The 26,551-nt window shown below is 40.4% G+C and overlaps 1 protein-coding gene across 1 annotated transcript in view; it reads left to right on the forward strand.

The window, feature by feature from the left end:
- Positions 1-26,551, forward strand: part of LOC129701069 (centrosome-associated protein 350-like) — a 112,172-nt gene that overhangs the window by 16,902 nt on the left and 68,719 nt on the right. The window contains 10 exon segments of the mRNA XM_055642022.1: positions 1,186-1,269; positions 3,202-3,245; positions 4,103-4,217; positions 5,562-5,745; positions 6,927-7,549; positions 9,450-9,563; positions 12,168-12,281; positions 15,725-15,865; positions 18,138-18,754; positions 20,776-20,897. Coding sequence (XP_055497997.1) covers positions 1,194-1,269; positions 3,202-3,245; positions 4,103-4,217; positions 5,562-5,745; positions 6,927-7,549; positions 9,450-9,563; positions 12,168-12,281; positions 15,725-15,865; positions 18,138-18,754; positions 20,776-20,897 — 2,150 coding nt within the window. The 5' untranslated portion in view covers positions 1,186-1,193.

Below are 26,551 nucleotides of genomic sequence, written 5' to 3' on the forward strand. Positions count from 1 at the left end.
GACAATGTGTGATGGATGAGAACAAAGTTCCAATGGCAGTTCTGCAATAGTGAAATGCACATCTTGTCAGATTTTGCCAGCATATCAAATGAGGTGTTCGTGATGAAACTGTCATATGATGACTACATTGAGAAATTAGAAGAAAATGGGTGTTTTCTTTATAACGTGGGAAGAGCAAATTTCGGTGTGCACCTGTTATTGGCAGCAGTGATAACTTGCAAGGACGTGAAGTTTGGCAAGATAAATTAAAGAACAAATCTGGAAAGTCTTATAAAAATGTGGTGAATCGTAGTGATTTTATAGATTTGGAAATAATAAACTTCAAAGATACAAGGAAACTGGCAAAAATTGCTAAAGTAGTGAATGGTATATCTTGCAACGAATAGCTAGGACAAAACCAAGGTTGTTGCACATGTTAAATGAATGATACAAAGAGCAATATGCTCTTCTAATAACTGATATGGAGGATAATCTAAATGGATATCATGGAAAACTTGATTGGGGCATAGCATGAGTTGCATACAGCATCATTTTTTCCACTATGCTGTGTTAAGGTGCCCCTCATTTTGAACACTCACATTGCAGAAATTAGAAATTATATGATATAGGTCCTTGGGATATGGAAATTTGCACCAACAAAATGTCAGCAAATGAATCTGAGCCCAATATCAAGAGTATGGTCTACCCATTGTCCTCAGAACCATGATTTCCCGAGACCTATCAAAACTTAAGCAATTCGGTCCTCTTTGATATTGTGTTATTTATTTTCTCCACTGAGCACTTTGTGATCTTGGAACATGCAAAAGACTGGGCTTGGCATTATTGTCTTATTGGTGAAAAAAATTCAAGATTGGAACACTAAGATTTGTTGATGTCAACAACACATTGACGTGTGTGCATATTTCAACAGGGCTAATTTGAAGAAGACACGTAAACTATCACTAGCAAATTGGTTTTGAAAATTGTACAGGAACAGAATTGGAATCCACGAATCAGTATCACTAATTTACATTAATGAGTCTGTAGAAGGGTCTCGACTTGAAACGTCACCCATTCCTACTCTCCAGAGATGCTGCCTGACCCGCTGAGTTACTCCAGCATTTTTTGTCGATCTTCGATTTTAACCAGCATCTGCAGTTCTTTCTTACACACACATCATTAATTTACATATCCTTTTGTTTTTAGGTAAGCTAATGATGTGGGGCAGCAAATCTAATGAGGCATCTCCACGAAACCAGGAACAAATGCAGAGCCGGGATACAAAGCGAGGTATAGTCATGATTTACTGAAGTAAATGGTTAAATGTAAATGCAATGATATTCGGTAGTCAGATCATTAATCCATTATAACAGCATTGAGATCCTACCGATTATACAATAATCCCTCATTAGAACGGACCATAGGGGATGTGGCCCGTTATTGCTGATTTTCCGCTATAACCAAGTAAGATATTATATGTCATAGAAACAAACAAAGTGCTGGAGTAACTCAGCAGGTCAGGCAGCATTTTAGAGGACATGGGTAGGTGACTATTGGGAGGCAATGCGAGCTTACTCCTTATCTGACCTTAGAGTAGTTGATAGTTATAGATGTTCCAGGTAGAAAGTATCCTTTTGCATCTCATTGATATTGTTCATTTTACTGGACTTAGATTTTTATTGCTTTTTAACAATTGAACAGGCATCTTGTAAACAGCGACCAACGTTCCTTAATGGGTCACCAGTACTTGGATTTGATGTAAAAATAAAATGCTGAAAACATTCAACAGGTTAGAATGCATATGTGAAAAGAGCAACAATGTTTCAAGTTGAAGACTTCTTAAAGCCCTTGTCCCACTTTCCCAAGTTGCTCACAAATTCTCCTGAGTTTTCCCTTTGTTTCAAACTCGGAGAATGTCCGTAGCGAGGCCGTAAGAGTCCGTAGATATTTTGTAGCAGCTCGTAATGCCAGCTGTAGATACTTGGGGCATCAGGTAAGTCGGGACGTTTTTTCAGCATGTTGAAAAATGTCCATGAGTAAAAAAAAATAGCCCTGAGTACCTACGGCTGGCATCTCTGAGTTTGAATCAAGGGGAAAACCCGGGAGAGTTTGTGAGTAACTCGGGAAAGTGGGACAGGGGCTTTACTGGGAAAGAGAGAGATGTAGTTGTGGGTAGCTGTGGGGTTGTTATTAAAATAATTGGAAATTAATTATGGCAGTGAGATAGCGCAAGAGATGGTGTGGTGGGAAAAAAAGCCATGGCATATGGGTCAGAGCGGTTGTAAATGCCCAACATTTCAGGCATTGATGGTGGAGAGAGAAAAACTGAATTAATATTGCATATGCATAAACTACTCTTAATCTCTATCACACTCTCTCATTCTTACCTAGCTGTTGACTCCTGCCGAATATAAGCTTGAGCAATATCTTCATCCTTCTCCTGATATTTATAGTTTCCTGTATTGATCTTACCACTTACAGGTCATTCATTTGCTCTATATCCAAATTGACCAATTCTGATGGTGGTCATCCATTTGAAATATTGACTATTTTACTGTCCATTAGAACTGCTTGCTTGGTTTTACACGTCTGCATTTCATAACTTTTACGTTTCTTTGATTTTTATAAAACTGTCCTGCTAAACCTATCTGCCAAGTGACTTCTAACAGCTTATCACCATGACAACACTGCCTGTGTCCTATCAACAATTTCCCCATATTCATTCCTTTTGCACCCTCTCTGTACCTTTAAAAACACTTTTCTCTTTCCTAGATCTGACAAAGGACTTCAATTGGAAATGTTAATTCTCTCTGCAGATAAATCTGCTGAGGGTTTCTAGCATTTCTTTTTGTGTTCCAGCATCGACAGACTTCTAATTTTCACTTGGGTTTGAACTCCGGATAAAGTAATTATCCTACTGGTAGTTGTCGCAAAGAAAACTGTTGATGTCCTGGTATATTATGAAAAGGATATCTGATTACGGCAAATCCTGCACTCACTGATTTAACTTACTAACAATTCTACTAAATTGTGTTTACGAATGAAACTCCAGGAGGAGGCCCCTTTAGTATTGGCTTTTTAATAATTACAAATACATCAAAATTGTCTAAATTAAAATAGGTAAGAGTGAGGACCTAACTTTGCACCTAATGTTTATTGCACCTAATGTTTAATTAGAATTTGGGGAAAGTTTGAAGATGCAATTTGGTTATTGTGTTTCAGATGTGGCCTCAGCATGGGATACAGTCCACCATACTAAAGCTGCTGTAAGTATCCCAATGCTCTTTACTTGTGATTATTCATGGTGTCCTGAAATAGGGCAGGTGTTCTGCAGGGTAGAGGTGGTATATGCTCTTGTAAATATAGATTTGCTCATGTTCTGTGTTATAATCAAAAAGTTGTTTATGAATGCTCTTTATGCAATAATTTGTGAATTAGTGACTGAGTTAGTGTTTTGGTTTATTCATGCTTCATAGTTTCCCATCGTTATGCTGGCCTACACATTTCATTCTCTTCCTCCTGGTACAGAACTCTCTAATCCTATTCACTTTTTGTTTCCAGTGGTCATATCTATATGTCTAGCTTTCAGTTTCCGTTCCAGATTTCTTGTGCTCCTCTCATTTACTGGCCACAGAGGGCAGTGGAGGCCAAGTCACTGGATGGATTTAAGAGAGAGTTAGATAGAGCTCTAGGGGCTAGTGGAGTCAAGGGATATGGGGAGAAGGCAGGCACGGGTTATTGATAGGGGACGATCAGCCATGATCACAATGAATGGCGGTGCTGGCTCGAAGGGTCGAATGGCCTCCTCCTGCATCTATTTTCTATGTTTCTATGTTATCGGTCCCCTTATCATTTGTAACGTATTTTAGCCCTCTGCTCCAAATTGTACCCTGTGCTGCTTTAATCATTCAGGATTTCTATGGTCATATTCTATTTTGATGGCAGGACTGCAAGGTACCTTGATCTCTCTGTAAATATTTCTTCATCTACGCAGCGTTAAATGTTGATCTTTAATAATGTTCTTCTGATTTCTGCATATATCAGATGTAGAACAATGAAGAGTTTAAGCATGTTTTTGCAATAATCGTGTTATTACCTTCAACTATTTATTTTTTATCTGAAGTTACGACACATAGAGAACAGATTGGAAGCTGTTCCTACCAGTACTGCTGTCTTGGATACTGTAATGGACACCAAGAAGTCCTTGGGCAGTGCTACCAGAAAAGTCAGTAGGAAGGGTAAGTGGATGGGAAGTGCAGAAAGCAAAATCATTACTTGAACATGGAGTAATGGTAACCATTTATCACGTGAAAACATTTTTTAATAGCTTCTGTGAAAATGCATCCATGGCACGGACCTTGAGATAGAACAGTATTCTTTCACCAGTTATAGTAAAACACCAATAATTATCTTCCTGACTGCTTGGAAATCCCGATGGTTCAGCATCTAGCATATCATGTGTTGATTCCTGTACTCCCTTCCAACGCTTTGGCCCTTGGGTCCCATCCATGCTACAATCTGACTAAGTTCATGGAAAATTTATAATAATTTATATATTATAAATGTATTAGGTCCATTTAAATAAAGTCAATTTGGTGAGCAATTAGTAGGAATAATGTTCCAAAAGTCCAAAAATTCAGCTGGTCTGGCATCACCAATGCCCTGAGTGTTCCAAATTATTTGAGTATTTATGAATTGGGGGTACTGTATGTAGCAATATTTGGCTGTATTCTAGAAGAATTAAGGAAACATTGGAAGCGATTAAACCTCAAGTTGTGGATCTCTGCCCGACCCTAGCCCCACTCCCTACTGTGATACTCCCCATGACTTTCACATTTTATAATGATCTATTTCCAAATTGCCTTTGCAGTGTTTGAGCTAGGCTTGAAAGTTTATTTGAATTTTTTTGGCTAATATTATTGTGAGGTCTGAGTCTATTGAAATCATGCTACCATTTACTTTTGTGTTAGTTGTGTTTCTTTCAAGCTTAAGTAAACATTATGCAAAAGTAGCACAAGCAGACGGAAGAAACCACATGCAGTCATGGGGCAATTTGTATAAGGCATACGGACAAGATTCCATCTAAAATCTTTGACCCAGCTCTAAGAACACGAGATTCACTGAGTTGCATAGCACATGTAGTTAGTTTGTGGTGTCCAGTATACTAGTGTGAAATACCTGTTGATAATTATGCTATTGCTATTTACTGTTCATCTATGGCATGGTGATGGAGGTTGCTAAAAGTCTGCTAGAACAGACTAATTTCGTCCAAAAACCTCTTAAATTAAATTAGCTCCCGATCTGCAAGTTTTCAATGATCTTCCACATGGAATTTCTTGGGTTTTGCTTTAATGTTTGAGGTTCAGAAGCAATTAGCTGCAACAGCCATGGGTTCGATTTGCGTATAGCAAAATTCTCCCAAGCATCTCAAACTCCAAAGACAACTTTGTGATTCCTTTCACTTGCATTTGATGGAGTTGCAGTTAAATAAAAACTCTAATGCCGACTGTGTCCAATTTTGGCTATGTGAGGGGAAAAATGCATGCTTTTTGTCTAAGCCTCTTTTTTTAAATCCCTTTCAGATGGAAGGTACGTGGAAGACTCTGTGGGGAGTACTTCAGCTGGCAAGTCCAATAGTCGCAATAAATTGCGAAAGGACAAAATGTCTCGGAGCCCCTTGAGATCTACAACCTTGGAAAGCAATATTAAGAAGAGCAATCAAGTAGAATTCAGGGACCCTTTGGCTTCATATAGATATGTTGAAAAGTATGTACTTACTTTCACTTCTATAATTATAATATGAACTGTGCAAACTTGTTACATGGCCTTTGCTCTCTCTGATAACAAGGGCATTGCAATGTAAATACTACCATTGATAGATAGTCTATAATGAATTAACATACATTTTAGTTCTAAGTATGGATAATAGAATGACTGGTTACACAAAAAAGCTGGAGAAACTCAGCGGGTGCAGCAGCATCTATGGAGCGAAGGAAATAGGCAACGTTTCGGGCCAAAACCCTTCTTCAGACTAGAATGACTTATTGGGATCATGAAAAAGAGAACTGAGCTCATCTCCAATTATCCTGGACTCCTTAACCCTACTTCATCTGATTACATCTGGAGTTGTAGTGGTTCAAAGTTATGGATGATTGAATAATGTTAAATATAAACTGGTAATGTTTAGGCTGACTACTTTGTGGGTCATTGATCAATAATCTTATAAACTGGCATCATGTATTTAAAAACCTTAATCTTTGAATCAAATCCTGTATCTAGTGTAGGAATCCCAGATTAGCAAGATTTTTGAGGATGAGAAAAATAATCTTGATCAATACCTACAAAAGGATTCTAAAGTTGCTTGGAATGAATATAGAAGCTTGGATCATTATTAGTGCTGTGCAAGCAAGGGGATCTGGTAAGGGTGAACTAAGGGTGAGGATGGAAGAAAATATTTTATTTTTGTAGTGCGTTTCCCTTCATGTAACAGTGGCAGAAGCAATATCTCTTAACTGCATTAAAAAAAAAAAGTTTGGAAATAGACATTATTGGAGAGCATGCATTCAAATTAGGGAATGAACATAATGGATGTCTCCTATGTGAGTATGAATTAGCATGTTTCCTTAGCCTTGAATTCCCCAATGCTGAAAGCTGAAGTTTCATGTTTATGCAATGTCTATCTGAGGTTTGGGACTAATGTGTTAATATTGTTGCATTCTGCAACTTTTGTCATTGTCAGAAAGGAGCTACTGTACAAAAAAAATATTGAGGACTTTTTCATGTTTTCGGAACATCTCAAAGTGTTCTTAACAATATGTTCATAATTGTGTGGTCAAATGCTAGTTTTCTTGCTAAGTATTATTGCTCCTCAAAGGTGATTTATGTAATCTTTTTTGTACTTAATGTTAAAAGTACTGTGAAATATCAATAATGGTCATTTGTTCCAGGGAATTGGATGGCAGTATCCCACCCTATCTGACTGCTAGCCAGCTGGAAGCACAGCGCCTCCTTTCCAATTTGACCTCGAGTGAAGCCCATGAGACGGAGAGTGAAACTCACCAGATGATATATGGGCGAGACAACCGGAGTTACCACTGTTTGGATAATGATAGCACACGATCATCTGTGGTAGATGATACTGTGGTGAAATTTCTCAATGACCAGTTAGCACTTGATGCCTTGCACAACTCTGCACTTTATAAAACTCTGAGCCACGATGCACTGGGACAGATGGGTGATGGCATCAAAGGCTTCCACACTAAGGCAGTGAGCTATGATGTGAATGCAAAGAATGAACGACCTTCAGAGCAGTCTCAGCTGTCCTCCCCGAGTTCCACATCTGAATCAATGATGCAGAGACTAGAGATTATGCGCAGGAAGCAACATGATGACAAACTTGAGAAACTGAAGGAGCGGATTAGGAAGCAACGGGGGCATTCAGAAGAATCTATCGAGAAGGACCGGCATCTAAACTTCCACGAATTTCCTGCTGCGCTTGGTGGAGGTACTGCAGTTCCAACAGCCAAAGTGAGAAAGGTTGCTATAGCACCACCAGCTCCATCCTATAAAGGTACAAATGCCATAAAGACAGTTTTATGTTTCTTTCCATTTCCTTTTCTGATTTATTGTTGTGGTAGGATACAAGTAAATCTTGCAATTACAAGTGAAGACGGCAGCTTGGTTTCCAAGATCTTGCCGACATGTACTTGTAAAGTAATTGTAATGTGAGGAAAGTGGCAACCAAATTGTGTATAGTGATGTCTCTCAAACAGCAGCATGATTTTGAATGGGCAATTTAAAGATGTTTAAGCTATAAATATTGTCTAGGACAGGAGAGGACCTCTTGTTCTTGGAGTCGTGGGATATTTTAGACCACGAAAGAGCAGCAGATATCCTATTTTTTTTTAAATGGTGCCTTTAACAGGGAACTCGCATTTGTGCTTCGATAGTTAATCAGCTGAAAATTGATGACACATTTATGCAACATGTAATACTATTGGCTCCCAGCTGCAACAAAGTGTGTTCAGTGTTGACCTTGAGTGCTCTTTGCATGAAACTTGCATGTTTTCCCTGTGGCCATGTGAGTTTTCCATGAGTCCATCAGTTTTCTCCAATATCACAAAGCTATGCATGTTAGTATTAATTAACCGCTGTAACTGAAAAATATAGTGAGTTAAAGGGTTTTGTAAGTAACTAGGTTCTGATGAAATAAGCAGAGGAATGAAACTGATGGGTGCTTTCTGAGAATCAACATGACTAGATGGGCTAAATGGCCATCACGTGTGAGTGGGACTGAAACTTTTTTGTCATTAACCACTGAGCCACAGCTTGGCAAACAGTAAATTACGTGACATCCTCTCAGTACAGCAATAGAATATTCCCTTGGGGATTTATTTACTGCAACAATGTGTACCAACTTGCATTCTATAATCATAGTGCAATATTTGTGAAATTGGTGTACCAATGTGAATTTGTACCAGTGCCAGTTTTTCAGGCGACTGAAAAGGAATGAGGCATAGTCACTCTGCAACAGTGGACCTTGAAATCAAATTAATGCTTTCCTCAGAATCTGAGGTGCCACTTTTTGTAAACCTGACACAACTTGCTGGTGGTTTTCTTTGTGCCACATTTAGTTACCTAGGTAGCTTCAGCATTTTAGTGCTAAAGACTAAATATGATCCTATTTCATTAACAGAAATATTCTAATTTTTAAAATACAATAATAGAGTGGTCCTGATATTATCTGAGTAAACCAGAGAATTGCAGGTATGAGTTACGATTCCATGATTTTAACAGGAGAAATATAAGTAGTCTAAAACATTTATCATAACTTTTTTTTGATTTGTTTTATTTGAACTGTCATTAACATGTCACATTAACTCAGTTTTCTCTCTTCACAGCTGCCACCTGAACTAATTCCAGCATTTTATTTCATATTTCCATCAACTACTTTGTTCTGGATCTCACAGCTCCAGCATTGTTTTATTTCTGGAAAATAAATAAAACTGCAGTTGCTAGAATATGGAACTTAAACAGAAAATGCTGGAAGAACTCAACCAGTCAAGCACCATCTGTAGAAAGAGAAATAAGGGATCCTTCATTAGAAACAATAAATGGTTTATTTTTGTAGAGATGCTGCTTGACTGGCCGAGGCTTCCTATTTTTGTTTCTTCTTCTCTGTTCCTATTTGTCTATTTGCATCTCTCCATGTAATTTATGATTATATGCCTTCACTATGCTCAAATGATTCAGCACCATTATTTTCATTTGGATTTACTTTCAATCATAGTTCTCCTTTCTGTCCAGCCCTCCTCCTCTTCACCTTTTCATATTTTTCCCAATTATGAATATTCAACTGAATATTTATGTCTCTTTTTTTTATTGCTTTTCAAGGTTTTTTGGGCCTGGTTTATGAATGAATTTTATTTTTACAGGAAGTTAAAGCATCGTTACCTTTACTTTCATTACAGGTTTCAATCCCACAGAAACAAAAATTCGGACTCCTGATGGCAAAGTATGGTGTGAAGACGAAATACACAATATGAGTAAGGATCTGTACCGGGAGTTCACACTCCAGTTGGCAGGTAAGAAACTTTCTCTGGAAAATTACATCAGGAGGACATTGTACTTCCTCTTCATTTTGTCCCACCATTCTTAAGATCATGATTCTGTATCTCGGCTTTGAAAAGAAATATATAGTGAACAGAAGGAAGTCTTTCTCCAAGGAAAAATCAAACCAATTAACTCCAGCATAAACAATATTGTAGATAGAATTTTAGATTTTCTATAGGTCTCACCTATGTAGAAGAGGCCACATCAGGATCATCGAATGCATGGATGAGGTAAGAGGAGGTGCATGTGAACCTCGCCTCACCTGGATGGATGAGAGGGCGGAGATATAAGGACAGGTGTTGCATCTGCTGCAGTTGCAGGGGAAAGTGCCTGGGGTGGAGGTAGTTTGCGTGGGAAGGGATGAGTGAACCAAGGAGTTGCTGAGGAAGTGGTCTCTGCGGAAGGCGGAAAGAGTGGGGATGGGAAGGTGTGACTATTGGTTGGATCACGTTGAAAGTGGTGGAAATGTCAGAGAATTATATTTTGGATACATAAGCTGGAGTGGTGAAGGTAAGGACCAGGTGAACTTGTTCTGTCTGGGGGGAGTGGGAGCAAGAGCAGAGTTACAGGACATGCAGGAGATGTGGGTGAGGGATCCATTGAGAGAAGGGGATATCGTCTTTGCAGGTGGGACGAAGTGTCGTCAAGATAACTGGCAGTTGGTGGGTTTGTAGTAGACATCAGTGATGAGACTAAGATCAAGAAAGGGGAGAGAGGTGTCAGAGAGAGTCTGAATTTGAAGACAGGGTGGAAGGTAGCTGTAAAGTTAATGAAATCCCCTAGTCTTAATTTCTCAGTTTCCGCCGCATTTGCTCCCAAGATGAAACTTTCCATTCTAGAGCGTCCTTTTTTATGGTTTCTCCCCTGCTGTCATAGATGGGTTCCTCACTCGCGTCTCCTTAAAGTCCTGTAGTTCTGTTCTCGCCCCTTCCCCAGATGGAACAAGGATAGATTTCCTCAGGTCCTTGCTTTTCACCCCTTTAGGCTTCATATCCACGTATAATTTTTCAATATTTCCGCCACCTTCAAAGTGATCCCACCACCAGTTACATCTTTCATCCTTGCCCCATTCTGCCTTCCACAGAGACTTCTCCCTCTGCAACCCTGTGTTTCCCTCATCCCATCCCACCCAGATTTCCCCCTCCCCAGGTACTTTCCACTGGAGGTTCACGTGCATCTCCTCTAACCTCGTACTGAATTTGGTGTTCCCGATGTGGCCTCTTTTACATTCAGGAAAAGCAAGTGTAGACAAGGTGACCATTTCGCTGAACAATTTCCCTTGGTCACCAAGGCCAGCTGGATCTCCCATTTTAACTCCCCTTCCCATTCTGAACTTTCTGTCCTAGCCACCTCCATTGCCAGAGTGAGACCACATGCAAACCGGAGTAATAGCGCATCTCATTCGGCATATTCATATTCTCCAATTTGTAGGCAACTAACCTACAAATAACCCCCCCCCCCCCCGCGCCCTCTCGTCCTTGTGCCCCACTTTGATTCACATTAATTTATTTCTTATGGGTTGAAGGCAAGAGAATGGGATTGAGAGAGAGAATGGAGCAGTCATGATTAAGTGGTTGAGTTGATTCGATGGCCTGAATGACTTAATTCTGTTCCTATGTTTTATGGTCTCGTCCAGCCTGGAGAAGGGAAGCAAATTTCAATGCCTGACATACGTTAGTGAACTATATTGGGTCTTGGTCTGTTGGTTTCTCGGTGATCAAAGACATGTGACTGTTGTATTCCAGATTCTTCTGTAACTACTTGAATTAATATTTTTTGTTAAGTATGATGAGATTAAAACCTATGACTCTTGATCAGTGATCTAGCATGTGGATGCTGCTGCATTATTATAACAAAAGTGAGTCTGTACCATCGCCTTAAAGAACAACATTTGGACAATTTAGTGTAGCTATAGGTTGGCAAATAATTTACAGAAGCATTAACAAATACAATAGATTTATCTTGGTGGAAGGGCCAGAAAACCTTAATTTAATTGATGTAATGATCTGGAAGAGATGAGGAAAAAAGATTTCCATTCAGGATGAGACAAGTGTGATTAGTGAAGAAAATGATGTTTACAGATTTGTCATGGAACTGGGAGATGGGTTAATGTGTAGAGATGAGCGAGCCAGGGAGTTATGGAGGAAGTGGTCCTTGCAGAAAACTAAAGGATGGCATTCTCCCCTGTAACTGTAGGAGATGTGACACTTTTCCCTGCACCTCTCTCACCACCATTGAGGGATCTAAACAGGCAAGTGAGGCAAAGATTTGCGTTCACCTTCTGCAACTTCTGCATTTGGTGCCCTCTTTGACTCCCAAGGAAATGTGTGTTTTTAAAAAATAGAAAATGACATTCCTGTTATTGGTCCATTATACTAGCATGTTTAACGGTGCAATGTCAGCTAATCTTGACTGCAAAAAATACTTTGAAAGAATCCATTCTATTAAAATTCTGTGTAGTTTGATTGCTTCCCAATACTGTAGATTACTTGAACTAAATTGTAACCAATTGAAAGTAATTTGTCACATATAGTCATAAACAGGAGGGAATTAATTTTACTTTCCATTGTCGACAGACAGTAGTAAGACGAAGGAAGCTGCATGTGAAAAAGCCAGAGAGAAGAAAACCATTAAACCTGTGCGTAAGGTACAGAAAATGACTCGATCACCGAGTCCTGACACCAAACCAAGTGAGTAAACCACATTTTCACTTTTTTTCCTCTTTAGCCTGGTGCATGATCTGCTAAAAGTACAAACTGTAAACTTTGGCATAAATTCCATGACGTTGAAACAATGAAATAGGCTAAATAGCACTGCAACATTCAGCTGCAAATCATTTAGAAACCAAATTAAATTCAAATTCCTGCTCCTTTTAGATTTCCTATATTGGCTTGCAAACTGCTTTAACTCCAAGTAGATTTGGCTCACCACTATAAACCGGCTCTGATTGAACTGAAAATAAAACGAAAACCTGTTATTTTTATCCCAGCTTCAGTGATTGGGTATATTTATGAATGAAGATGCAATTGTAATCTGAGTTGATGATAGGGTCATCTGGAAAGTGTTCACATCTGTGGCCCACAAATTGTAGTTAAGCAGACAGAGTTTGATTGTTTTCAATTTATTATTTTTCAACGGAAGCTTACATTCTTTAAAATCTAATTGAAATAAACGTCATCCACCAGGATTTCCTTAATTTTATTCTAAATTTGACTATATTGGCGTCAGACAATGATTTTCTTTATCATTTTTTAATATCGCACGTCTCAAATATCTACTGGAAAGTGATTAACTGAGTAAAGTATGAATTCCATTCTTAATGGTGTTATAATATGTATGAAAGATTTGATTAATTAAGCATATTAACACATAACACATGATGGGGCCTATACCAGTCTCATAGCAAGTCTTTTCAAAAATTATGAGTTGCAAGAATGTTCCCAGTTATCCTACTAAAATTTGATAACCAGACATAAGGATATATATTCACTTATCTTTCGGGTATTTTACTATTAAGAGTTTTTTGAAAAAGTAACATTAAATTGACACCCCATAGTGAGGCAATTTGTAATCTTAATTTGTTAAGTGCCTGATATTTTGGGACTCTTATGTATTTGTGGTCACATTTGGACCAAAAATCGCTAATTCTAAAAAAGACACAAAATACTGGAGTAACCCAGGGGTCAGGCGGCATCTCTGGAGAAATATGTACGAAGGAACTGCAGATGCTGGATTTACACCAAAGTTAGACACAAAATGCTGGAGTGACTCAGCAGGACGTTTCGGGTGACGTTTCAGGTCAAGACCCTTCCTCAGGATATGGAGTTTGTATAGGGAAAGTATTGCTGAGCTTAAAAAACGAGGTCATCCATTTTGTTGCATGAAGCAAAAGGGCACTTTTTTTTTTTTTAATGGTGATACTTGTACTTCGTTGAAAGCCAGAGCGCAGATGCAACAAGAGGTTGGTAATTTTTATTGTGAAAGGATTTGGTTGCAAGAGTAAAGGGATTTTATTAGAATTATCAAGCTTTGGGTTTACAACTGGTATTTTGTACAATTTTGATTTTATCTCAAAGCATTTCCTTTGCCATACGGGAACCACAATGAAAATTCCAGAGTAATGAAGCTATAGTGTACATCACTTACTGGCATGCATAGTAATATGTAATTCCTTCCAAACTAAGGCCTGTTAAAAGTGGGGTGCCGCTTCTCCTAAGGCTACCTTGATCCTAATAAATATTCTTTGCTTGTCATGCTAGATTTCGTGGAGTAAGCACTAATGAACAAACATGCATGGAATTAAGTCTCCCAGCTAAATATAGCAAAAGACAGCAGCAGTGAGCATATCCTGGCTTTGCAAAATAAGACTGGGGGAGGGTATTGGCTGAAGTGCATGCCACCATTTATGGATGGGTTACCACCTGCTAAAAATAGCCTCCAGCCTTAATGCATGCACAGGCTAGGCTTTAAATGCTTCTTGCTATTATACCAATCTCTGTAAATTATTTTTTCAAGCAATTCATTTACAGGAATTGGATGTTCCAGCAAGAGTGTCTGAATTCACTTACTTTTATGCACTTGTGGGATGTGGGTATTAATGTCAACATCACCATTTATTCCTCGGGTGGCAAACCTCTTGAAACATCTCTAATTAATCTGGATTTATACTATAGCGGCAGTCACAGACAAGGAGTTGCAGGATTTTAAATCCATCGAAACTGAAGGAGCAACAATATTTTTCCAATTCAGCAAGGCTTGATACTTTGACGAGTATGCAGTCACGACAACCATCTTGCTTTGTATTGCTCCAATCATTAAAGTATTTCTCTTTGATACCCATTGCCTTCAATTTTGTTAGGACACCTCTTGTCACACTCTGGCTGCAATTGACTTAATGGTAGCATTTAATATTATAATTTATCTCAATATTTCAGCTCCTTGGTCCATTTGGGCCAAGCTGTAATAAAATTTAGAAAAAATCTTGACCTTTGGTTCATCATGTCTGCATCAACCATGTTGCAATTCTGACTGATCCCTTCTGCCAGTACATGATCCATATCCCTCTATTCCCTGCCTGTTCATGTGCTTAACTGAATGCCTATATGCTTAGCTGAAGCTATCATATTCCACTACATCCCTAGGCAGCACGTTCCAGGCCTCTACCACAATAAACAAAACACTTCCCTCATGCATCACATTTTCTCTCTCACTTTAAATCTGTGTCCCCTAGTATTTGATATTTCCACCCTGGGGGGAAATAGACTTATTATACAACCTATCTATGCCCCTCATAAGTTTTATACCTCATCTTTTTGGCATTCCAGAGAAAACAATTCTAGTTTGCCCAAACTCTCCCTATAGCTATTTCACTCCAATCCAGTCAACATCCTGGTAAATGCCTTTTGCATCCTCTACAAAGCCACCACATCATTTATATATGGTGATGACCAGAACTGCACATAATGCTCCAAATGTGGTTTAACCAAAGTATTTTATTTATCTGCAATATAGTTTCTCACTTTTATCCTCAGTGAAGACAGGCATGCTGTGTGCCTACTCATTTGTGTTGTCGCTTTTATGGAGCTGTGGACTTGCACCAAAATGTCCCTCTATTATTGCTTTAAAAAAGTCCTGCCATTTACTATATATGTGCATTTGACCTCCAAAAATGCATCACTTCACGATTGTCCGAAGTCTGACTGGTCCTGGTAGAACTCACATTGGATAATTTTGGAGTCAGTGAACTGATGTTGGATAGCAATATGAATTGGAGATTAAAGATGCAATTAATATTATATAGAGTGAGAAATTGCTGAGAAAATTGGGCTTAAGTGAGTGCAGAACCTGGAGAGTCAGTAGATTGCTTTAAAAACAGGAGCATTAATTTCCCTTTTACTGAATGATGTCCTTAGCTACCCAAAATCAACCTCTTAACAGATGTTTGGATATGATGAAAATGTTGTTAGCTTTAGGTTAAATCTATTCCGAGGAGATCACCTTGTTTACTGTTATATTTTACGGAGTGGCATTTTACTATTTTGCTTTCATCCACAAGGATGTTCTTTGATGAGTTGTGTAGACTGTACTAAATGTGATAAATGTCAAAATGCTGTTTTTTTTTTTTAAATTTCAGGTGCACATGTTATCAGCACAGCTTCATGGCGTGAAGGCCAGAAACTAGTAAAAATGGTTCTGGGACCTGCACCAAAGACATTAAATGAAAATAAGGTGGACACTGATTCGAAAGTCAGGAGAGATAGGAATGCCACACCTAGTGAGTATACAATACAATTTATTATCTATTACAATACAATACAATACAATTTATTTGTCGTTTGGACCCCGTTGAGGTCCAAACGAAATGTCGTTTCTGCAGTCGTACACACAAAATGAAAAAGACCCAAGACACAACACAATCCACACAAACATCCCTCACAGCGCATCTTCTCCTCGCTGTGAAGGAAGGCAAAAAAAAAACATATCTCTCCCCTGCACTCCCCTCTCCCCCCCCCCATGTCAGAGTCAAAGACAGCCCCCAGCGGGCGATGTAAAATGTCCCGCAGCCATCAAAGCCACGCCGGGTGATGCAAGGCCAAGCACCGGGTCTTGGTGTTGGAGCCCCGGCGGGCTCTTGGTGTTGGAGCCCCGGCGGGCGCTCACAAAGTCCCGCGGCAATTCCAAGCCACGCGGGGCAGGGATGTAAGGCCCCGCTCCAGGCAATCCTCAACCCCGCAACTCGGGCGGGAGAAGTCGCCGTTGCGGAAGCCCCGAAATGCGGTCTCCAACCAGGGACCCGCGGGCTCCCGGTATCCCTGTCCACAGACCTGCGGTAGGAGCCTCCGAATCTCCGGGGGTCGGGCCACAGCAGCGCTCCACCACAGCTCCACCTGCTCCGGACTCAGCCAGCTCCGCGAAGGTGAGTCGTCCGCAGCTCCGCGACTGGAGCCCCAGGTCGTTCCTGCAGGAGGCCGTTCCACGCAGCAGCCCCAACGACAACGGAGACCCGACAAAGAAAAGGTCGGGTCTCCTGTGCAGGGGAAAGAATCCAGAGGGTTCCCTGTTTATGGATTACTTTGCTATTATTTCAGTTTCTGGATTAATTTGCTGTTATTTCAATCTATCTGGACGAGCATCTTACAATTATTGAAAACATTACTGAGTTTCTGTTATTGCGAACTTGAAAAAACTTGTCTGACGTTTTCTTGCCCCTCATTTCCATCCAGGCCGACTTCCCCGATTTACTGCTGTCCATGGAATGTAGCTATTGATAATGATATTAACTTCTTAATGCCTAGGACACTGCTAGGCTGTAAGAGCCCCTGGAAAGGGAGGAAGGGACAAGGAGTATTTGGGAGGGTTGAGGAAGAAGAGGAGGGGAAGAAGAAAAAGGCTGTTGGGAATATTGTGCTAGGAAAGGGACAGATAAAAGTAAGCTGTTATGTTGCAACAATAGAACATTATTGCTCTTTCCCTTGTTTTTCCTTTCCTACGTCATGGTGTCAGAGCTTACTCAAATAAACTGAGGGAATCTAATCCATTGGACAATTACAAAAGCAGAGGGTCATGGTTCTATTACCTGTCTCGCCTGCTGTCAAGATCCCCAGTATCTCACCAAATCAGATGACCCTGTCTTATGGGCTGTGCTTTCCTCCTGGTGCAGAACACCCAGGTCACTGGTATGTCAATGCCTGCATCCTAATTTCAAGTCTTGCCTTTCAAATGCATTGAATGGTGTGAAGTTGTACTTGAGCAACAAACATGACAAATTAACATAACAAACAACAAATAAACAAACATCATCAGTAACTTGTCCTGGACCAGCCATATTAAAGCAACGGCCAAGAAAGCACACGAACGTCTCTTCGTTAGAAGGGTTAGGAAGTTCAGTAGGTCCCCAACAACTCTCACTAACTACTACAGATGCTCCGTAGAAAGCATTTTATCGTGATACATCACAGCATGGTTTTGGAACAGCTCCATCCTAGGCAGCAAGAAATTGCAGCGAATTGTGGACGTAGTGGGGTGACGCCTGTATGGTCGTGAGTAGTTGCCCAAAGAGTGGTACCTTTTTCTGGTTGCCGCTGGATTTTCAACGTTGAAAATTTTCGGCAACCTGTTACGACTATGGGGTGCTGGCAAGTTGATGAAAAAATTAAGTAAGTGGGACAGGCCCTTCATCAATCGTAATATAACCAATTTGGATTAAGGAAACCTGCCATGTAGTATGAAATGATGAATAAATGATTCAATTAATTGTCATTGTCAGTGTACAGTACAGAGACAACGAAATATAGTATTAGTATAGTGACATATTTTGTGCACCAGTGATTTGTATGTGAAACGCAGTAATTGAATCCCATGTTAGAAACTTTTTTTTCCTGTTCCAGCAGTTTGATACCATATTGCCAGACGGAATTTTGTAACTTGTAAACATAATTTTGGAGTTGAATTACATGTTTTGTAAACCTCTGTCTTCCATTCCTAAAGTTAGCAATCTTCTCATTTTGCTTGAAGATAAGTTGTTCTTGTTTTCGTGCCCTATACAGTAAATGCTGCGAGAGTGGACCCTGAGCATGGGCTCGAAGCTTCCAGAAAATCGAGGCCAGCCAGTTGTGAATCCCGCTCAGCCAAGCAGCCTTTGGGGGATGAATGGAGAAAGGAAGAAGGCCAAGACAAGCTTGAAGTGCTGAATACACATGTGCTGCCGGCTGAAGTTAGAGAGTTACTTGATGACCTTCAGCTTGAGGAAGCTCGGAAAGATTCAGCAGATTTAGAAAGTGGCAAACGGACTACAGAAGGCCGTGCTTTCTCCAGAAGTGTGAGTCCAACTAAGCGAAAGCAAGAGAAGTCTAGCCTGAGCACTGAAATGCAGCTGAAGCGATTGAGACATTATGATGCAGAGGAGGTAAGGCAATTTATTGCCAGGCAACAAACAGAAAGGAAAAAGAGGCAGACGGAAGAGAAGAAAGCTCAGAAGGAAGCAATGGAACAAAAGAACAAACGACTGCAAGAGCTCTATAGGAAACAAAAAGAAGCTTTTTCAAAGTCCAGGCCGGAACCCGTATGCCAAAAATATTTACAGGAGACATTTACAAAATGTGTAACTGAGCTAGCTAAATTTAATGAGCCACCTCCCAACCAATCAGTACCAGAGGAGAAACAGGTAACCCTTTAAAATAAATGTGCCATTTTGTATTGTAATTAAAAGATTTCCTCAATTTAGCTTATAACGAAGAATAGAAGAGGTAATTGACTATGGGGGAAGACCTGAGTTATTGGTTTATTAATTTCATGTGTGTCACAATAAACAAGGAGGAATTCACAGGCCCGGGCAGCCACTGAGCGCCCGTTCCCACACGCAGTAAGCCAGGGACAGGCCCGGTACTTGAGCCACCGCTTTGCTACTTGCACACTTTACTCCCATAACCTGAAATACGTTGTGTGGCACAAGCTCATTGGGTGACTGGCGGAAGTGGGTATGTGGTGCAATGGGAGCCTCAGTCCGCTATAACCATAATCCGTTAAGTAGAAATCCGTAGATAGACACAAAAACTGGAGTAACTCAACGGGACAGGCAGCATCTCTGGAGAGAAGGAGTCGAGACCCTTCTTCAGACGAAACGAGAGATATAGACGAGATGTGGAGAGATAAAGAAGGGAAGAGAAGGGAAACGAGAGATATAGAAGAAGGGTTTCGGCCCGAAACGTTGCCTATTTCCTTCGCTCCATAGGTGCTGCTGCACCCGCTGAGTTTCTCCAGCATTTTTGTGAACCTGAGATATAGACAATGATGTGGAGAGATAAAGAACAATGAATAAAAGTAACAATGATAAAGGAAGCAGGCCATTATTAGGTGTTTGTGGGTGAAAACGAGAAGTTAGTGTGACTTGGGTTGGGGAGGGATAGAGAGAGGGAATGTCGGCTCTCCCTATCTTTTTTTTTCTCCCCATCACCTTCTATATCTCTCGTTTCCCTAATCCCTATCCTGTGTGAAGAAGGGTCTCAACCCCAAAAGTCACACATTCCTTCTCTCCAGAGATACTGCCTGTCCTGTTGAGTTATGCCAGCTTTTTGTGCCTACCATTCAGATAATAATCTGCCTTCCTGTTCTTGCCACCAAAGTGGATAACCTCACATTATACTGCATTTGTCATGCATCTGCCCATTCACCCAACCTATCCAAGTCACTCTGTAGCCTCATAGCATCCTCATCGCCATCCGCAAACTTGGAGATGCCACATTTAATTCCCTTGTCCAAATCGTTAATATGTATTGTAAATGACTGGGGTCCCAGCACCGAGCCTTGCGGCACCCCACTAGTCATTGCCTTATCCCTAACCAGTCTGAAGAAGGGTCTCGACCCTCGAAACATCACCCATTCCTTCTCTCCAGAGATGCCGCCTGTCCCGCTGAGTTACTCCAGCTTTTTGTGTCTATCTTTGGTTGAATCAGCATCTGCAGTTCCTTCCTACACATGTAGAAATCCGTTATTGCGAGGGCTTAACTATATTAAAATATGCTTAATTTTCAGAAGAATTTTAGAGGACAGGGTAGAGGGAATTCCTGTTTAGATGCAGATATATCAAAGTGCAAACAATTATCAGTTATCTCTTAATAGCATATGGCTCATAATTAAAGCTTTGAACATGTTTTCAAGTTAACATGTTAGCCAACTATTGCCAGGTTTGTTTATGATAATTTTGATTACAGCCACTTTGGTGCTTTGGTAACTCAGAACCTTTATTGGAGAGTTTCATATGTGAAATTACAGAAGAAATAAATTTAGGCGATAACTTGCCTTCAAAGACTTTTTGGCGAAGAGGAAACATTTTATGTTAGCTTGGCCTGGGTGGGCTGTCATTACTAGTAAATTGGTGTTGCACCAAATTTAAAGGTACAATGAAACTAGGATTGAGAATTAAGGTTGGGGCACTGGACTATTTTAATTTAAGGTGGTAAGGGGATCTGAAAAGATGGTGCAAGAGCTAGCTGAATAGGTGCTCTCAATTTTAGCAAATCAACCAGACATCTTTCATAAAGCTCTTTTGATGAGGACAATCTGGTTATAAATGGCCAAACAACTTGAGTACAAAGTTTTGTTTGTCATGAATGGTATGCTAGCAAAAGATTGCCTTTGGTTTTAATACTATTAGATCTTTATAATATTTTTGCTCACTTTTTTCAGCCAAAGACCATCTATCAGCCTTCAGGAGAATCTGACAAAGAGAATAAAGGACAGGATCGTCCCCTCAGTGCCTCTTCGAGTAGTGACATGTCTCTTTCTGAGTCTCGGCAGGCTCCAGGCCGGTAAGATGCATTTTGCACATTTCATTTTGCATATTTCAACCAATGCTGCTCAAATTAATATAAACTATAAATTCTCTTGTACATAACATTCATGGAATAGTCACACATCGCCCTTATTGTTCCTTCGTTTATCAAGTATTTATTACGTCTTTAATTTTCCAGCCATGTTAATCCAAACGTTGTCGAAGGAAAACAGAGACCTTTTTCCAACTTATCTTCATGCCTGTTCTCTGTCACAAACATAATGACTTGAGTTCACTGAATGAATTTTTGCTACTTGGTCTCGGCCATCTGCTTATTAAATGAGGTCAGGTATGGTGTCCTTTGTCATGTCGTCCTGCTGCCTGGATAGCAAAGTATTGAAGTTTATGTAAGCTTGTGCCTCTTCCTTCTAAGATGCCTCCAAGACGAGGGTAGCCAATGTAACTTTACTTTTTAAGAAAGGAGGGAGAGAGAAAATGGGGAATTATAGACCAGTTAGCCTTACATCGGAGTGGGGAAGATGCTTGAGTCGATTATTAAATATGTTATAGCAGCGCATTTGGAAAGCAGTGACAGGGTCGGTCAAAGTCAGCATGGATTTATGAAGGGGAAATCATGATTGACTAATCTTCTGGAATTTTTTTGAGGATGTAACAAGTAAAATGGATAAGGGAGAGCCAGTAGATGTGGTGCATCTGGACTTTCAATAAGCCTTTGACAAGGTCCTACACAAGAGATTAGTGTGCAAAATTATAGCATATGGTATTGGGTGTAGGGTATTGATAGATAGAGAACTGGTTGGCAGACAGGAAGCAAAGAGTAGGAATTAATGGATCCTTTTCAGAATGGCAGGCAGTGACTAGTGGGATGCCGCATGACTCGGTACTGGGACCCCAATTATTTACAATATAAACGATTTAGACAAGGGAATTAAATGTGATATTTCAAAGTTTGCGGATGACACAAAGCTGGGTGGCAGTGTGAGATGCGAGGAGGATGCTATGAGGCTGCAGGGTGACTTGGATAGGTTGGGTGAGTGGGCAGATGCATGACAAATTCAGTATAATGTGGATAAATGTGAGGTTATCCACTTTGGTGGCAAGAACAGGAAGGCAGATTATTATCTGAATGGTAGGCACTAAAAGTTAGAGTAACTCAGCAGGACAGGCACCATCTCCAGAGAGAAGGAATGGGTGACGTTTCGGGTCTAGACCCTTCTTCAGACTGGTTTGGGATAAGTGAAACGAGAGATATAGACAGTGATGTGGAGAGATAAAGAACAATGAATGAAAGATATGCAAAAAAGTAATGATGATAAAGGAAACAGGCCATTGTTAGCTCTTTGTAGCGTGAAAATGAGAAGCTAATGTGACTTGGATGAGGGAGGGATAGAGAGAGAGAGAGAGGGAATGCTGGGGCTACCTGAAGTGAGAGAAATCAATATTCATACCACTGGGCTGCAGGCTGCCCAAGCGAAATATGTGATGCTCTTCCTCCAATTTATGTTTAGTCTCACTCTGACAAGGGAGGAGACCCAGGACAGAAAGGTTTTTGTAGGAATGGGAAGGAGAATTAAAGTGTCCAGCAACCGCGAGATCAGGTAGGTCAGGTGGGATGAATGAATGGGTTCCACAAAATGATTGCCCAGTCTTTGTTTGGTCTCGCCGATGTATAAGAGTCTACATCTTGAACAATGGCTACAGTAGATGAGGTTGGAGGAGGTTCAAGTGAACCTCTGCCTAACTTGAAAGGACTGTCAGGGTCCCTGGACAGTTGAGGGAGGAGGTAGAGAAACAGGTGTTGCATCTTCTGTGGTTGCAGGGAAAAGTACCTGGGGAGGGGGTGGTTTGGGTGGGAAGGGATGCTAACCAAGGAGTTGCTGAAGGAACAGTCTCAGCAGAAGGCAGAAAGGGTTAAAATGGGAGAATGTGGGATCCCGTTGGAGGTGGCGGAAATTTCGGAGGATTATGGGTTGTATGCGACGGCTGATGGGGTGGAAGGTAAGGACGAGGGGGGGGCTCTGCCTCTGTTGCGTCTAGGGAGAGGGGGAGCAAAGGCAGTGCTGCGGGTTACCGAGGAGACATGAGTGAGTGTCTCATCTATGATGGGAGAGGGGAATCCCGTTCCCTAAAGAATGAGGATATCTCGGGTGTCCTAGTATGGAACACCACATCTTGGGCACAGATATGGCATAGATGGAGGAATTGGAAGTAGGGAATACAGTCTTTGCAGGAAGCAAGGTGGGAAAAAGTGTAGTCTAGATAGTTGTGGGAGTTAGGCGGTTTGTAATAGACGTCAGTCATTAGTCCATTTCCTGTGATGGAGACTGTGAGATCAAGAAAGGGGAGGGAGGTGTCGGAGATGGTCCAAGTAAATCTGAGTGCAGGTTGAAAATTGGTGGTGAACTTGATGAAGTCCATGAGTTCAGCATGGGCGTAGGAGGTAACACCGATGCACACATCAATGTAACGGAGATAGAGTTCGGGGATAGGGCCAATGTACGCCTGGAGCAGGGATTGTTCAACGTACACGACAGAGAGCCAGGCATAGCTGGGGGCCCATGCTGGTGCCCATAGCTATGCCTTGGACTTGGAGGAAGTGGGAGGAGTGAAAGGAGAGGTTGTTGAGGGTGAGGACCAGCTCTGCTAGTGTTAGTAGAGGGAAATTGGATGGTTTGTCAGATAGCCCTGACATTCCCTCTCTCTCTATCCCTCCCCCTATCAAGTTCTTGTTTTCACCCTACAAACTGCTAATAATGGCATGTTTCCTTTATCATCGTTACTTTTTTGCATATCTTTGATTCATTGCTTTTTATCTCAACACATCACCGTATATATCTCTCGTTTTCCTTGTCCCTAACCAGTCTGAAGAAGGGTCTCGACCTGAAACGTTACCCATTCCTTTTCACCAGAGCTGCCTGTCCTGCTAAGTTACTCCAGCTTTTTGTTTGGTTTAAACCAACATCTGCAGTTCCTTCTTACATATTATGTTGGCCTTCATTGCGAGAGGATTTAAGTTTAGGAGCAAGGAGGTCCTACTGCGGTTTTAACGGGCTCTGGTGAGACCACACCTGGAGTATTGTGTGTAATTTTGGCCTCTTAATTTGAGGAAGGACATTACTGCTATTGAGGGAGTGCAGTGTAGGTTCACCAGGTTAATTTCCGGGATGGCGGGACTGACATATGATGAAAGAATGGGTCGACTGTGCTTGTATTCACTGGAATTTAGGATGAGAGGGGATCTTATATAGAAGCATATAAAATTCTTAAAGGATTGTACAGGCTAAATGCAGGAAAAAAGTTCCTGATGTTGGGGGAGTCCAGAACCAGTGGTCACAGTTTAAGAATAGGGTAGGCCATTTAAGACTGAGATGAGGAAAAACTTTTTTCACCCAGTGTTTATACATAGTTCCCCCCATTTCAGGGCACCATAATGTTTGGGACACATGTGTTTAATTGCCTCCTTAATGTAGGTATAAGCAAACTCTCAGTACCTAGTCTTTCCTCCATTCTTTCCATCACCTTTGGAAACCTTTAATACTATTTATCAACATGAGGACCAAAGTTGTGTCAATGAAAGTCAAAGCAGCCATTATGAGACTGAGAAACAAGAATAAAACTGTTAGAGACATCAGCCAAATCTTAGGCTTACCAAAATCAACTGTTTGGAACATCATTGAGCTTACTAATTGCAAAGGGAGTGGCAGGCCAAGGAAGACCTCCGCAGCTGATGACAGAATAATTCTCTCTATAATAAAGTAAAATCCCCAAACACCTGTCTGACAGATCAGAAACACTCTTCAGGAGTCAGATGTGGAATTATCAATGACCACTGTCTGCAGAAGACTTCATGAACAGAAATACAGAGGCTACACTGCAAGATGCAAACCATTGGCTCACTGATCTTCATTGATGATACAACTGCTGATGGTGGTAATATAATGAATTCTGAAGTGTGTAGGCACATCCTATATGCTCAAGTTCAAACAAATGCCTCGAAACTCTTAGGCCGGCGGTTCATTCTACAGCAAGACAATGTTCCCAAACAGACTGCAAAAGGAGTTTTTCAAAGCTAAAAAATTGTAATTTCTTGAGTGGCCCAGTCAATCACCCGATCTGAACCCAATTGAGTGTGCCTTTTATATGCTGAAGAGAAAACTGAAGGGGACTAGCCCCCAAAACAAGCATAAGCTAAAGATGGCTGCAATACAGAGCATCATCAGAGAAGACACCCAGCAACTGGTGATGCCCATGAATCGCAGACTTCAAGCAGTCGTTGCATGCAAAGGATATGCAAAAAAATAATAAACATGACTACTTTCAATCACATGACACTGCTGTGTCCCAAACATTATGGTGCCCTGTATGAAGTGCGTAAATATATTCGACTGAATTAAATGCAAGTTTTTTTAAATTCTTATTGTTGGACAGCAGTTCACTCACCATCTAAAACATTGTGTTGGGGAGTTCTATGCAAGTATATGGTAAAACATGCTCACAAAGAGTATCTGTTAATTTCTGCAAACCACATACCATTTCTTTAGTGAGTTTCCAGGAAAGTTTTGCTGGTGCTAATGAATTTTGGCATTGTGCACTGAGCAACGTGTGGCGATGTGGCGGGCTGTGTTTTTTTAAAACAGACACTCTATTCATTTCAAAATCAATTGGTATGACAAATGAATGGGTATCCTTGATAAATTGTGTCTATTTGTATCTATAGATCAGTTCTGTTAAATAACACTGCTGTTTAGCCTTGTGCATCAGTTTGCCTGTGAAATCAAAACAAAAAAAATAATTAGCTGTTTGAAGGGATAGATTGGCCTGGCGCGAAAACCCAACTGAAGCTTGAACTCGGGATTAGATGAAAAGTTATACTTTATAATCTACGAATTTATCTCCAATTACGTATTATAAGTAATTCATTCCACCTTTTCTCTTTTTTGATATTTATAATTCTTTCTCTTTCTATCTATATAAAAAAACCCACTAGAAGCAGAATTAATCGACAATTGAAAATTTTAATAATGTATGAGTGATGTATATGAAAAGTTTTTTTTACTATAATATGTAACTATACTTTACCATAATATGTTTGCTTCTAATAAAAATAGCCGGCCTGTGTTTACCCTGGATAACTAGCTGCTAGATTCCCATCACAGAAGTGAGAGCTGAGAGAAATAAAATGTCTTCATTCTACATTTTTAAACATTTTTAACTCCTTAAGAATTAATTAGTTACCATTGATGTAAACTAGGGCCAATAAAGTGACAATTTGTCCATTCAATACTCTCATCTTCACTTGGGTTCTTTGTTAATTCATTACTCATACTCTTTTTGCACCACAGCATGCTGCTTGTATCTTCTTAATTAGAAGGCTACAGTCTTCAAAATTGTTATCACTTGCAGAATCATTGAATACAGTTACACATCTGAAGCTGAATTTAGCTGAAAAGTTTGAAATAATGCAAAAACTATTGGAAACCCACCCATGATGTAAGGGTGCCTCAGAGGCTGCCTGGCCTGTCTATTTCAAGCATTTTCAGTATTTATTTTAGTTTGCAAGTACTTGCAGTATGAGATTTTTATTAACAGCTGAAAAACTTGATCTGCTGATGATCTCTTCATTATAGTAGAAAAAATGAAAGCGCAAATGCTGGCTTTTAAGTCGCCACT

The sequence above is a fragment of the Leucoraja erinacea genome, chromosome 10 (genome assembly GCF_028641065.1).
Source record: "Leucoraja erinacea ecotype New England chromosome 10, Leri_hhj_1, whole genome shotgun sequence".
Classification (NCBI taxonomy): Eukaryota; Metazoa; Chordata; class Chondrichthyes; order Rajiformes; family Rajidae; genus Leucoraja; species Leucoraja erinaceus.